Source organism: Akebia trifoliata, chromosome 8, assembly GCF_017979445.1.
Source record: "Akebia trifoliata isolate Shusen 1 chromosome 8, ASM1797944v1, whole genome shotgun sequence".
Lineage (NCBI taxonomy): Eukaryota > Viridiplantae > Streptophyta > Magnoliopsida > Ranunculales > Lardizabalaceae > Akebia > Akebia trifoliata.
This window is the reverse complement of record NC_141382.1, coordinates 36,994,558-37,009,855: the sequence shown is the minus strand read 5'-3', so window position 1 is coordinate 37,009,855 and position 15,298 is coordinate 36,994,558. Positions and strand designations below refer to the sequence as shown.

Genomic DNA, 15,298 nt, shown 5'->3' with positions numbered 1-15,298 from the left:
ATAGAAAAATAGTCTTTTTGTAAATAGGCAATGGATTTTTGGGTAGAAAAACAAGGGTTTCCTACAAATTGTTGATGGCCATAGATTGAAATGTTAGAAATGATTTATGATAATGTTAAAAAAATTGAAGATTAATGAATTTTTTTTTGAGAAAAAGAAATAATTTTTTTTGCTAGAGGTTGATGATAAGAAGGCATTTAGGTCATTTTCTGGTAAGTATCATAGAGAAGATACAAGTCAAGTGGACATTAATTAGTTAGAAAACATATGAGTGTCTCAAATATTTACCAAGGCATGAGGGGGGTGTTATGCCTAAATTACCTATTTATATGGGCTATTTTCTGTTTGAGTCCAACTTGCCTTTCTAAGTTAGTAAGGATTTCACCCACACAAAGGGTCCTTGGGTTTAACTTGTGGCATCCAAAACCATGATCCAGGGTTGTAGAGGACAAAAATCTATGAACTTTGAAAAGAAAAAAAAAATCCAAAAAAAACTTATTTTTCACCGCTGAATTTTAATTTTAAATTTGGGAGTTATGTAGAAATTCGGTAACCATCCATTTTCAAAACCCTGGATCAAGCTCAAAGGAAATTGTTTTTGTGATTTTTTTATTTATTTGAGTATTTCCATGAAATCTTGAGGGATGTCGCATTGGATTGCAATTGTGGTAATCCATTTGAGCAAAGAGACCCTTAGTAAGGCGTAAAATCTTTTCGAAAATGTTTATGTTTCCATTTTGATTCTGGGCCGTTTCTAATTCTATCCATATTTTCCATTGGGTTTAGGGCACAACATTTGTAGCTGCATTAAATACACATTGGAAATTGAATTCCCTACAAAAATTCGTGTCCAACTTTGAAGCCGTTAGGCCGTTTCAAAATTTTGGAGGAACCCTCCTCGTTACATGCCAAGTGGTTTTTTGTATTTATTTCACGCTCCTACATTTTTGTAATATTTGATATTCGTCCTTGAAAATGCCATGTGTAATCCAAAAGAGAGGGTTCTACCAAAATTTTGAAAAGGGTTGACCATTTCAAAGTTTTTTCCCAAAAATACCTTCAAATGCTTTTTTCGAAGGTGTATTTAGTGCAGTGTAAAGTGTGCCCTTAGGGCACATGTTAACAAACCCCTTGTCCATATTTGATAGTTAATAAATGTATTAATTGAAGTATTGAACTAATAAAGCAAGTTTGTAAATATTAGCTAAAATTTCACTTACCTCTTTAATTCCTTCTTATCTTTGCATTTACTAGTCCCATCTTTATAATCAACCCCACTTCTTCCACCTTCTCTCTCTCTCTCTCCATGAACTTGAATTTAAACTGAGCTCAAGCTGTGAGACTCTCTCAACACATTCTGGTATTCTTCATGGTAATTTGTAAATAGATTTTAGCTCTTCTCCTTTTAATCTTTTTCATTAATTTGTGTTTCATTTAATTCAAATTTACTACACTTCTTGTGATTGCATGTGGATGGTGTGTCTTTATCATTTATAAATAGTTAAGGATTTTGATGGGAGAAACCAGGGCGACTCCAACTTAGAAAGTAAATGAGTTAGTGATTAGTAATTAGTAGATGAATGAAGGTAGATTTTTTATCCAAATCATTGTATCAACACTCACAGACTTTAACCAACTTGGTAAGGTTTTAATAGAAGTGCTTCTATGGAGTCAATTTTACTAGAATCACAATTTTGTAGCATCAATTGTTTGTTGGAATGGTTAGGGAAGCGTTTTATGGGGAATCTATTTAGTGATTTCGAAAATTGCATGCTATTTGTTAAAACAACTTTTGTAAACATTTTGATCATTATATCTAAGGTGATTTAGACATTATCCTCCGTAAATATTTGAGATATCTCTATGTTTCAAACTAAGGACATGCAGTCACCTTCACATCAATCTTATCAGAGAGGCTAATAGAAAATGGCCTAAATGCCCTCAATTTCAACATCTATACTCATCTTTAACCCTCTTTGAATAAATTATTATGATTATTATTATTTTACCTCATCTTCCACCTTAAGATTTTATCTACTCAAGCCTTCAATTTGCAAAATAACAATTTAAAGAGGAATTATGGGTAGAAAAATGAAAGGTTTTCTACAAAGCGGTGAGGGGAGGTTGCCACAAAGGATTGGAGATAAAATTGAATGATTTATAAGTAATTTATCATAAAAGATATATATATATATATATATATTTCATTTTTCAATTGTCTATATGAGTAGACTGAGGTCAAGGGGCATACCACTGGTTCGAAAACACATGAGAGTTTCTCAAAGGGATGCATCTAAATTAGCCTTATTACAAGGATTTTTGTTCATTTTAACATAAAACCCTGGAAACATTCTGGGGGTACTTTAGTCATTAACTTAAAAAACGTTTGAGCACTTTTCATCCTGAAAATCAGTAATTTTCATTCAATTGTATTCCCATGAAACCCAAAAGTTAAAAAAGTCAGTTTAAAGCAACTTGCATTTCCTTTTACAGAAATACGAAAGCCAAGTTCATACTAACAAGATTTTGGGACTCAAAAGTGCATTTTCGAGTACAGAAGCCAAGATGCATTCCTTAAAACTTAAAAGTGACAACAAACACTACCTAGACTGAAAAGGACCATGATGCCCTCTATTCTTCCATGATACTGTAGAACTACTTTTAAGGAGTCAGACTAGCCTCACTAGCTTAGTAAGATTTTAAATCTTAGTATAGGTCGTGAGCTCACATCGCGGCATCCAAAAACATGATCTAATGTCACATGAATGTAGTAGAGGACAAAATTTTAAGAACTTCAAATTTGTTTAAAAAAGATAAAAGTAAAACCTTTCCTTGAATTTTAAATTTGGAAGTTTGGTACATAGCCATCCATTTTCAACACCTTGGATGAGGAGGCTCAAAACATATTTTTTTTCTTGAATATATATATTATTTTTGAATATGAATTTTTCCATGAAAGCTAGAAGGTTGGATTGTTAATGTGGTAATCCATGTGGGCCCAATGACCCTTAGGAAAGTGTTTTTCATTTTTAAGGGACACTTTTGGTATATTGAGAATATTTTCAATCAAGTTTTGTAGTATATGATCTAATATCAAATATTGAGATATGTTGTTTTAATTTTAGATTTTGAACGATAGGTTCCCTTGTTAAGAGTTTTATTATTGATTTATGTATATTTTTTTTTTTTCAAAATTAGGCTGATTATGTTGTGGATAGCATTGATGAGTTCGTTGATTGGAGAGGGAGAAGAGCAGATTCAAGTAAACATGGTGGAATCAAGGGCTCTGTCATTGCTTGTGGTACTCTCTCTCTCTCTCTTATTTTGCTTGACAGTGGTGCTTGGGGCCTTTAACCCAGCTTGTCTTGCATCAGAAATAAGCTATATGACTTTTATCTTGAGCACACAAATGCATTGTTGGGATCAAATATTCAAATCCATTAAATCTGGATTGAACTAGGACCTAAAAATGGCCAACTTGGACCATTATCATATTCTGTGTATGTATATTATGTATAATTTGACGTACGATATGGGGTGTTTTCTTGAGAATCTTCTACTTTGTCTTTGAGTAGTCTTTTCAGGATGTTCCACTGGTTTCTTGTGAGTACATTTTGACACTCAAGTCAATCAATAATTCGATAGAGTAATAATGTGATTAGAAAAATTATATACCTTAATTTATGGTAATCGTCCTACTTAGAGATTTTACCCTTGTTGTCCCCTTCTAATCTGAGTTTCCATGAAGTTGAAAGTTACCTTGTTGACCTCTCTTTCCTATTTTGGTGAGGTTTGACCTTGACCTTTTGCCGTATGGATTGTAAGCATTTTAGTATGTTAAAGATTATACTAGGCGGAATGCGCTTGATAAGTCTATGACAGTGGGCTTAGGTTAATTTATACGTTGAATGCGATCCTCTTTGATCCCTTCCCTATTTCCCATCTGATTTCTCCCACTGGCCTTTTGAGTTGGTTTTTCTTATACATCTTACGAGTTTTTTTTATTTTTTTATTTTTCCATCTGGCCCTTATTGACGTTATAAATAAAGAAGAGAAAAATAGTGTTTATGCTGAAACAAGTAAAAGAGGACAGACTTTTACTTAATAAAAACTGAAGGACAAGAGTAGATAGGAGAAAGTAATTGTCTCTATATATTTATTCATAAAAAAGAGCTGTCTTTATATAGGCTCATACATAACGAATAAAAGTAAGAAAATAGGCACTACACAACGTGCCAAAACTAACATCTACAGACTAAGTAAATAGAAAACTATCTTGCTGAACACAACAAATTTCCAAAAGACTAGGACAACAACTAGCAAACAAACTCTTTTTCAACAATCCCTCCTTTAAACTGATGTTCAAACATTCAGTTTAATACACAATTCAAAAACAAAACAAAAAACTCCAAAATCCCTCAAATATCCAGCATACAAACACCCAACAATTCTCTTAACTTCATAAACGAAGGAAATTTGAGAGGCTTCTTGACTTAGTTTCAACTTCATTTTAGAATCGAGAAGAATCAAGACTTCGAGATTCAAAGGCTGATAAAGAAATTGATCCTAAAACATATATGGTTGGGGATGCTAATTCTGGAGCACCCAAATAAATTAAGGGTTTGAAACCATATAAAAAGAAAAACCAATTCAAGAAGAAATCTAATTTCAAAAATAGTCAGCACAAGACCAAAAAGAAGGGTACTTGTTACAACTGCGAAAAACCTACGCATTTTGCAAGAGATTGTCGCCTTTGAAATCAACAACATCCATCTCAAGTGAATGCAATCGAGGAAAAGATCATAGCCATGGTCACTGAAGTAAATTCGATGATGAAAGATGAAGGTTGGTGGTTGGACACCAGTGCAACTATTCATGTTTCCAATGATAGAAATGCATTTACTTCTTATGAAGCAATGAATGAAGGGGCAATCCAATTTGGCACTTCAGTCATACAAAATGTCATTGGAATAGGAATTGTAGATCTAAAATTCACTTTTGGAAAAGGTGATCACTTTGACTAAAATTCACCATGTATTTGATGTGAGAAAAAAATCTTGTTTTGGATGACATTTTGAATAAAAGTGGAATCAAATGGTTTATGAATCTGACAAGTGAGTATTGTTGAAAAATGGGTTGTTCTTGGGAAAAGGCTATTCTTGTAGTTAGATGGTTAAGTTAAATGTATCCGATAAAATGAATAGGAATTTTAGTTCTTCTTTTTACTTGATCGACTCATTTAATTTTTGGCATAGTAGGTTAGGTCATTTAAATTCTGCTTCTATTAAAAACATGATTAATTTAGGACTTATATCAAAATGTGATTTTTTGAATAGATTAGAAAAATGTGATACTTGTGTTCAAGCCAAAATAGTTAGAAAGCCATTTTCTAGTGTTATAAGAAACACAAAAATTGTTCGACTAAGTCACATTGATGTACGTGACTTAAAAAAATTAGGTTGTTATTCGAGGAGGAAAAAAATATTTCATAACTTTTATTGATGATTTTTCTAAATATGCATATGTCTATTTGTTAAGAAATAAGGATGAGGCTTTTGAAAAATTTAAAATTTTAAATTAGAAGTTGAAAACCAATTAAACAAATTTATTAAGATTATCAAGAGTGATAGGGGTGGAGAATATCTTTGAGATCCTTTTGATGAATTTTGTGAAAGGCATGGTATTATTCACCAAACTTTAGCCCCTCATACTCCTCAACAAAATGATTTGGCAGAAAGAAAAAATGTAACTTTAGAAGAAATGTTAAATATTATGCTTATAAATTCTTGTTTGCCTTATAATTTATGGGGGGAAGTTTTGCTAACTTCATGTTATATTTTAAATAGAGTCCCATTTAAGAAAAGTTAAAAAACTCCTTTTGAACTTTAATTTAACCGAAAATCAAATTTAGGATATTTTAAAATATGAGGATGTCTTGCTTATGTTAGAATTCCTGATATTAAAAGACTTAAGTTGAGATCTAAAGCAACAAGTGTTTTTATTGGTTATACACAACATAGTAAGGCATATATATATATAGAGAGAGAGAGAGAGAGAGAGAGATATAAATTCTAATGTAATTATAGAATCTAGAGATGCTGAATTTTTTAGTCCCACATGGAGGGAATGTAAAATTTCTTTGAAAAATTTACTATTGTGGAGATTTAACTTTACACTTATTTTAGTCATACATGGAATAAGAGTAAGACTTACCTCAAACTTTAAAGGACTCCACACTTATTATATTTGTTATTTAGTAGAAAGACTTTGTTGTATGTAACAGTGGCTTGCCGTCGCATTCGCCCTCGTGCACGCCCCCCACTTGCAGAAGGGCGATTGGCCGTTTATGGCTCATTAGGCGCTTTAGAGGTGCACTTTGCACTTCACACGTACGCATTGTCGTGAGGAGCATTGGGGAGCTCTTTCCTATTTGGTTGATCGTGGTTAAGACTACGGGTCAACATGGTTTGACCACGCAATGACTTGTCAAATAGAGTTGACTCGGGTTAATAACATTTCTACAACTGTTGGTATCTATTCTAGAAGGGTGAAATTATCTAACAGGAACCCTTAATAGTCACGATGCCTATTCAAAGAGACACAATCACTCTTTAAATTTAGATTTTAAGACCCTTTTATGGACATTGAAAATCATAGATTTTTTGCAATTTTAAAAAATCTCTCTCTCCTTGTCTTGGGCATAATCTGTTAGTGTTTGGATTTCTTCTTATTAGTACAAAAATAGTGGGAGATAGCAGAGAGATTGGGCTTCGTTGTATCCTATGAACATGTTTGTTAGAACCCTTTTTTGCATTTTCAATTTAATTCCGGAAATGGGTAAATAACGTTTAAAGAAAACGTAGTTATAACGTGGCTCGAAGAACAGTCAATCTTCTCTTATTGCTTCGATACAATTTTTTTCTAACATTGTATTAGGTCTTGGACTCTTAGTAAAACATGGCCAAATAATTTCATTCAAATTTTTCTTAATTTTTCACTTTTTTGGGGGTTACTTGTACATTTTCTAATTTTTTCTTTCCATTTTTTTTCCATTCATTTACTCAACATCTACCCAAAAACCCTTGTTTTTCTTCCAAAAATCCGGAGGACAAAAATTGTTTTAAAGCTTTGAAAGATGTTCAAGGATTTGGGGTATGTAGAGTTCAATTTGTATTTTTAATGAGGCTCCATTCTTAATGGGTAGAACTGGGATAACATTTGTTCCTCCAATTGAAGATTTTTATCCAAAAATATTTCTAAGATTTGGTTGAATGGGTTTTTTTTTTTTTTTTTTAAATCCAAATTGGAGCATCTGTAAGAGGAAGATGGTATCAAGCAAGCATCTGTAGTAGATGTTGTAAGTCAAGTTGCAGCTGATTAAAGAGAGTTTAGGTTTCATTTATAACCTCACTTTGAAGAGAATAACATTGTATATTATGCTAGAATTTATTAAATGTTGTAAAATTTGTTAGGTGTCTGGGTTTGGGTTTCTTTCCAAATTGTAGTATTTGTAACTGGAAGTTGGTATCATGCAAGCAACTGTAGTAGATGTTTTAAGGCAAGTTGTAGTTGAGTTAAGAGATCTTGGGTTTCATTTATAAACTCAGTTTAGAGAGAATAACATTGTATATAAGTCTATTTTGCTAAAATTTTGAGTAGAACTTTGGTGATTATAATGCCTCAATTTCATGGACATTTCTCTTGATTTCAAGTTTATCAATAGAAGCTCTTATGAGGGTTGATCATTTCATGTGCATAGGTAGGTTGAAGGCATAGTGGTATTGGCCAAGGTGGTAATCTGAGCTATTGTTTTAGTTGAAGGAGAGATTTTGGTGATCTGCCCTCATACACCTTTGTTTCTTTCATCTTGTAAATATATTTATAAGAAAGTGAATGTAATTTCAATAAGAGAACCAACCAACAAGTGCTTCACTTGTCTCTAGAGTGTGCTCATGGTCACCTTCAAGTGATCATCTAGAGGGCTATGACTTGTAGGCAATTTTTTTTTTCATATCGCTCTTGCATGCACATCTAATTCTTCCAAGATTTCTATTGTTTGAACTCTGAAATTAGCAATTTTCTTCTTTTAACAGGATTTCTATGTCAAATTCATTTTGTACTCAATTGGTCTTCTCGGTCTGTAGGAATGATGGAAGTTGATTGCAAAATTCTAATTTCTTTTGGGTCTTATCAAAAGCTTTGAATTCTGCTCTGAAATATTCGTAACTTCTGCGCTTCTATTTTCCTTTTCCCTTTCCATCTCTTAGTAGGGATGATGGAAGCTGAGACTTGAGCATGATTCTTTTGTTTTGGTCTTTTTCAAAGCTTTAAAGTCTTGGAATTCAGCTCCAAAATCTTTACTTTTAAGCCCTGCTTGGTATGCTGCAAATCATTTGCAGATGCAAATATTTTTTGAAATCAATTTTACTGGTTCTTGGTTACACAATGCAAATTATTTGCATGGATCAACTAAATTCTTAAGAAATTTCAGCACATGATTTGCGGCACAAAAAGTACCGATAAATCATTTGCAAAATCACAATGAAAATTATTTATTTCAAAGATCAACCAATCACAGTAACATTTCCCAATGGTTACCAATCAATACTAAACCGTTCATCGCAAAACATTTTCAAATGCAAATGATATGTAATTTACCAAGCAGGGCCTTGGTCTCAATTAATTGCAAACGTACGACCTTTTTCTTCACGACTTCTATGCTTCTATATCTGGTTGATAATTGTTTGTCTTGTTTTTTTTTTTTTTTTTCTTAATCATTATTTCCATGATATTCCCATAACAAGGTATCAGGAGGATATGTTTTCTTTTTCTTTTTTTCTTTTTTTAATCTTTGCTTTAATTCACCTTCTTTTTGTAGTTGTGGAGATACTGGAAAACATGGTGTTTGTATCATATGCCATAAACTTTGTGACATACTTCCGATCATCGATGCATTACCAAAGTGCTGAAGCTGCAAACATGGTCACAAATTTTATGGGAACATCTCTTTTACTCACTTTGCTCAGTGGTTTTATCAGTGATGCTTTCATTACTAGGTTCTGGACCTTCATCCTCTTTTGTTCATTAGAGCTATTGGTAAGGCTATCCCCACTACTCATTGTTTAGCTTACTAAGCTTTCATTTGTGTGATTTTAAGTTCATTTACTTAAACACAGTTGGGATATTCATTGCTAGTTTACAATTTTATGGTCCTTGGCTACTAGTCCAGTTATTTGATTATGTTGTTAGAATAAATTTATAAATAAAATGAGTAAATTTTTTTTTTTCATTTGTTCTATTTCATAGACTAATCAATATTTAGTCTAAAATGTCTGTCTCAATGATTAAATTTGATCACTAAAAATTTCATGATAATAGGCTCCATTTTTTTTTTTTACGATGGCTATAAGATGTATCCCAAATGACGAAGAGAGTGCAAGAGGGCACCCTTCCCAAAGGTCGAGGAGACCTACCGATAGAAAGCCCACAACACATAGAGGAAAGAGAAAAATATACAAAAAAACACCTAACTGGCTTCTAACTAGGCACAAACCAAGACGAGATCGACCAACACTGAATCCCACCTAAACACAAAATCCTCAAATATCCTCTTGAATTCTAGATGAATCTTTGACTAGGGGAAGATGTTACCCTCAACTACCAATAAAATATCATGCATAGACTTCTTGGACCCTTGGAAGATTCCTTTTGTTAGAAAATTGTTTGTTCTTGTCATTGTTCTATTTCCAAAAACAGTGAGTCATTGCTCAGTCACCAAAGCGGTTGAAGATCAAGGTTGAAGGTTCAAGCACGTATAGGAATATTTGAGTCCATGAATTAGGATGGTAAGTGATTTAGAGACCAATATACCTTTAGATGATTAGAAAATGAATTTAAAGAATAAAATTTTAAAAATTAAAATTCAGATTTTACATGTACCGATCGATCAACCCTGATGAACCGATTGAATCAACATAAATGATCAATTGTCAAAAAATTTATCTAAGGTGACGACCAAACAAAGAATGCCACCTCGGAAAGAATTTCTATCCCTAGATGAAGGATATGATAATGGGAATTTGGAATTGTGAGAATGATTTAGCATGGCATAAAAGGCAAAAGGACTACCACCACTCTTCCTCAACACCATATAGTCCTCATTCAAGGGGATATAGGGTTGTTGGTTGCCATCAATCTCGCCAAAGACTTCATTTCCCAACCGTCCATTTTTTTTTTTGAAGACCATACCATAAAATTTTGGGCAACCTAATTTTTCTTGTTGGATAGCAGGAATAAAACAGGAAATCGAGTCTACAAAGTAGCATCTTCAACCCAAGGTCTTCCCAAACCCGAACTCTACTTTGTTCCCTCTTCAAACCCCACACCCATATGGACTTACACTTCGACACGACCCCATCCAAGACTGGTACTCCCATGCTGAGGCATGGACTCTACTGTTAGTTGATTAAAGACTTTGATAGATGGTAGAAGAGTAAGAAAGAAGTGAAAAATAGAGTTGTTGTGAGTTGCTTCAACAGAGCTCAAGATATGAAGCTTTTTATGGGATAAATCTGAATTTTTTGTTTTCTGAAAATAGTTTGTTTAAGGCTAGACAAAACACATTTATATGCCTCATTGGTCATTTCTAAAACCTTTCCTAGAGTACTGAAAAGACTTCTCTACATAAGAACTCTAACTAGGAAAATAGACTCTTAGATTAATGATACCTTATAGATTCTTACATTAATGACGCATTTGACAATTTGAATCATCTTTGAAAATGCATTACTTCCAACACTCCCTCTTAATGCACTTTTCTAACAACACCAATCAATCCTCTTAAGATAGTGAAACCTTTCTTTTGGAAGAGCTTAAGTGAGAATTGTTGAAACAATTCTAGATCTATGTTTTTGAAACAAACAGGTCCTAAATAATATTAGATTATAAAAGTAGGAAGAAAATGGAAGAACTTATCGGTGATTGAGCCACGGAGAAGCTGCTGTCCTTAAGATTTTCAAAATCTCTTCACAAAGTTTAATACTCATTACCTTGCTATCTCCATGAAATTCTTGTTGGAGAATGTCCCATGCTTGCTTGGGTGTGGTAGCACAGATAATCCTTTGAAAAATGGCTAGAGTGACACTCTTTTGAATTTTTGAAAGAGCTTTTGCATCAATCATTCTATCTGCTTCAAGCTCCTCTCTTTGAGAATTTTTGAGTTGACTCTCATCAGCTGGTTTGTTCTTAGCCTTTATCAACAATACTCCAAAGCCCTTCTGACAACAACAAGGTTCTCATTTTAACCTTCCAAAACTCTAATTTTTTCCTCCAAACATGGGAAGAAAGAATGAGAAATGGTGGCACTTTCTCCAACAAAGGATGCCATCTCCTCTCTTAGATAAATCTTGTATGCCCAATTAATGTCGCAACTTAGCTCTGATACCACTTTGTTAGTTGATGAAAGACTTTGATAGATAGTGGAAGAGTAAGAAAGAAAGTGAAAAACAGAGTTGTTTCAACAGAGCTCAAGATGTGAAGCTTTTTATGGGATAAATCTGAATTTTTTGTTTTCTGAAAATAGTTGCGTTTAAGGCTAGACAAAACACATTTATGTGCCTCATTGGACATTTCTAGAAGAAAAGACTTCTCTACATAAGAACTCTAACTAAAAAAATATAGACCCTTAGATTAATGAGACCTAGATTCTCACATTAATGACTCCTTTAACAATTTGACTCATCTTTGAAAATGCATTACTTTCCAACATCTACTACATGGAATCATAATGCCGAGGTGACTAGGACACAAGCATGCTATAACTAAAAAAGAGCATTCATGACTTGGTTATCTTCTTTGTCAATTTAAAAAAAAAAAAAAAAAAACTTCGTAATATCGTAAATGGTGTAGATGAACTTTTGGTCTGTTTAATGTGACATGGTGTGCTCAACAGGGATTAATCATGCTTACAATCCAAGCATTCACCTCTCGATTTCATCCAACTATAGGAAATAAGCCGTCTCATACACAGGCGGCTTTTCTCTATGTGGGGCTTTATGCCATGGCCATGGGTGTCGGTGGGGTGAAGGCCACCTTGCCAGCTCATGGTGCTGACCAACTTGACCACAAAAACAAGCGACTCATATCAAGCTTCTTCAACTGGTACTTCTTCTGCATTTGCACGGGTGGCCTATTAGCAGCCACTATAATAGTTTGGGTTGAAGATGACAAAGGTTGGAAATGGAGTTTTGGAATCTCGGTTTTAGCCTTGAGTTTGGCACTCTGTATTTTTGCTAGTGGATTCCCAATTTACAGATATAAACTTCCCGGTGGGAGTCCATTAACCAGGATTTTTAAGGTAAACTTTCTGATCCACTATTACTTGATCTTTGTGATTGATGTTCGAACTGTTGGTTGTGATTTTTCAAGACCTTCCAAGAGATATCTTGTAGAATAAGAATATACATAAGACCCAAAAGAACATGGGATTGAGGTAGTGAGAGCGGATATGAATACAATTGCAGCAATAGAAGACCTTGCTTTAGAATGTAGTGGAGGGGATAAGGCTTCAATGGTTAAATTAACTTCACTGATCTTAGAGATGATTTGATTTCTTTCATTGTTGTAGGTAATTATTTATACAATTCGGAACTGGAGTGAATCACCTCGAGAGGTAACAAATCAGAATGAACCTGATCGGAGATCCTACACAAGGTTTAGGCAAGTCTCATTTTATTTCTCCTTCCTCTTAAATACTACACTTATTATCATTATTGTTGTTGATTAATAGAGGAAATAGACATTTGTTTATTTTTTAATAATCAAGCAAATAGGTATTAAAATTAAAAAAAAAATTTGTTACAATATAATACGGGACATACCTTGTAGGATACAAATGCCTGGAGCTCTGGGAGACCATCAAATATGCAAGAAGAGCTCCTTTAAAACTGCAAGAGAGTTGTTTCACTGATAGGAAACTCAATGAATCCCCCAATCTTGACGCTTGAGTTATCAATGCATCATCCACTGAATTTCCCTCCCTATAGACATTTTGAACTGACCAATTAAATGGCTTGAATAGGTCAAAGCATGCCTTCAATAATTCCTCATCAGGCCAAGGATAAGATCTGCCTTTTAATCCCCTAACAATGAGCATGGAATCGATTCTATTGTAAATTCATAATATTCGGCTTTGTGAAGAATCTTCCAACCCAACAGCTTCACCTTTGCGGGAACATTAGTGTCCCAAACAAATTTCCATTTTATATTAAACAAAATATAGAGGAAAGAGATTACATGTGATATAATAAAGTGCATGAGATGCATCTTATATTAAGAAAAAAAAAAAGCACAAGATGCAATCACATAGAAACACATAGACTTTATGTGGCTCACTCAAAATTGAGGTCGTCCACGGATCACACTGAATCCACTATGAAGAGAAAATTCGCAGTTACAGATTACACCCTATCACTGAAACTAGAAATATACTCCCAGGAAAATCTAACTAAGATTTTACAAAATACCAGTGAACTTACAAAAATACCTTGGGAAAATTTCTTTCAGGGGTGGAGCCCCCACCTTCCGAGCAGAGGGGCCACTGGCCAGCATCTCCACTGTGTTAAATGATGATTAGTACTCCTTCTTGACCAGTATCATCAGGCTCCACAAACAAATCAATATTAAGGTGTATCTCATTACAAATATCCTTGATATCTCATTTAAAATAATTGCAGCTTGATAACCCTCAATTAGGATTATATTATGATCATTTATATAAACCCAATATTGTATTGATGCAATCAGATCATCAAGTTATCTATAGAAAGTATTTCCTTTCATGGTATTAGAGCAAGTTATTATTATTGTTCTTTTTTTTGGTGACGGGGAGGCATTCTTGTGTGTGTAGGTTTCTTGATAAAGCCATGATCAATAATTTAGCTAGTTCAGAACAAGTCGAAGAAACCAAGACCTTCCTCGGCCTCCTTCCCATCTTTGCAAGCACAATAATGATGAACTGTTGTTTGGCTCAATTACAAACCTTCTCTGTACACCAAGGAGTAACCATGAACAGAAAGCTTTCCCATAATTTCGAAGTACCAACACCATCCCTGCAAGTTTTTCCAATCACATTCATACTTGTCTCCATTCCCCTATATGAGCATTTGGCATCCTTGTTTTCCAAGAAGTTCTCAGGGAAGAGTAACATATTCCAACCTCTCCGACGTATAGGCTTGGGACTTGCTTTGTCATCTCTATCAATGGCCATTGCCGCATCAGTGGAAGCTAAGAGACGTGGGGCTGCAAAGAATAATGTTACACTATCTGTCTTTTGGTTGGGTTGGCAATACCTTCTAGTTGGTGTGTCCGACATGCTTACGTTGGGGGGAATGCTTGAATTTTTCTACTCCGAGGCTCCTGATAGAATGAGGAGCATATGCACCTCATTGTCATGGTGTTCGAGTTCCATGGGGTTCTTCCTAAGCTCTTTACTTGTCACGATCACCAACGCAGTGACTCGAAAATTCGGACATGAATGGTTGGGTGGAAACGATTTGAATCACAACCGTTTGGACCTGTTTTATACCCTAATCAGTGTTCTTAGTTTTCTCAATTTGCTTAATTATATGTACTGGGCTAAGCGATATTAGAGAACGAAGACTTCTTTGTGAAGTGTAGTTTGGATATGTTTGTATTACATTTTCTCAGTTATGTTATGTTGAACCTTGTGAATGTCTGACCCAATGCAATTACAACAAAGAAGCTACACATATTATGCAACATAACTAAGCCAGGCTTAGTAATTATTCAGGTTTTAGTGGCACAGTTCTATTTTCAATAGAAGTGCTTCTACGAAAATTACTTTATAAGCATTGTTGTTAAATGATATATATGTATATATGTACAGGGAACGCTAACGTCAAAGATTTCATCGGGATGTTTGCATTCTCCAACACTTTTTTTCTTTAATAATAACCTTACCCATTTTGTCTTTTAGTGAAAAAATAGGGGTATGTTAGTCTTTTACATAATAAATGTTAGTTTGCATTGATTGTCAAATCATTTATTGTAAACAAAATATTTAATTCTAAAGGTTAAATGCCCTTAATATTTTTTATGTGAGAGACAAGTATTCTTATATAAAAAAATTAATATACTCTTATCTTTTTCATTAAAAGACAAAAATGGATAGAGGTATTATTGAAAAAAAGAAGTAGTAGAGAATGTTAACATCACCATGAGCATAGTCACAAAAGTCTCCGACTTATTGAAAAAATCATGATTAAATCGTGACTTTTTC

At 33.9% G+C, this 15,298-nt stretch overlaps 1 protein-coding gene across 1 annotated transcript; it reads left to right on the top strand.

Annotated features, from left to right (window-relative positions):
- The first annotated feature begins 1,234 nt into the window (after window positions 1–1,234).
- Window positions 1,235–14,730, top strand: LOC147396655 (protein NRT1/ PTR FAMILY 4.2-like). The gene is made up of 6 exons (XM_086451680.1): window positions 1,235–1,372; window positions 3,199–3,301; window positions 8,879–9,096; window positions 11,951–12,355; window positions 12,626–12,717; window positions 13,907–14,730. Exons 1-6 carry the CDS (start codon window positions 1,370–1,372, stop codon window positions 14,646–14,648), a joined length of 1,563 nt encoding a protein of 520 aa, XP_086307806.1. The 5' UTR covers window positions 1,235–1,369; the 3' UTR covers window positions 14,649–14,730.
- The last annotated feature ends 568 nt before the right edge of the window (window positions 14,731–15,298 follow it).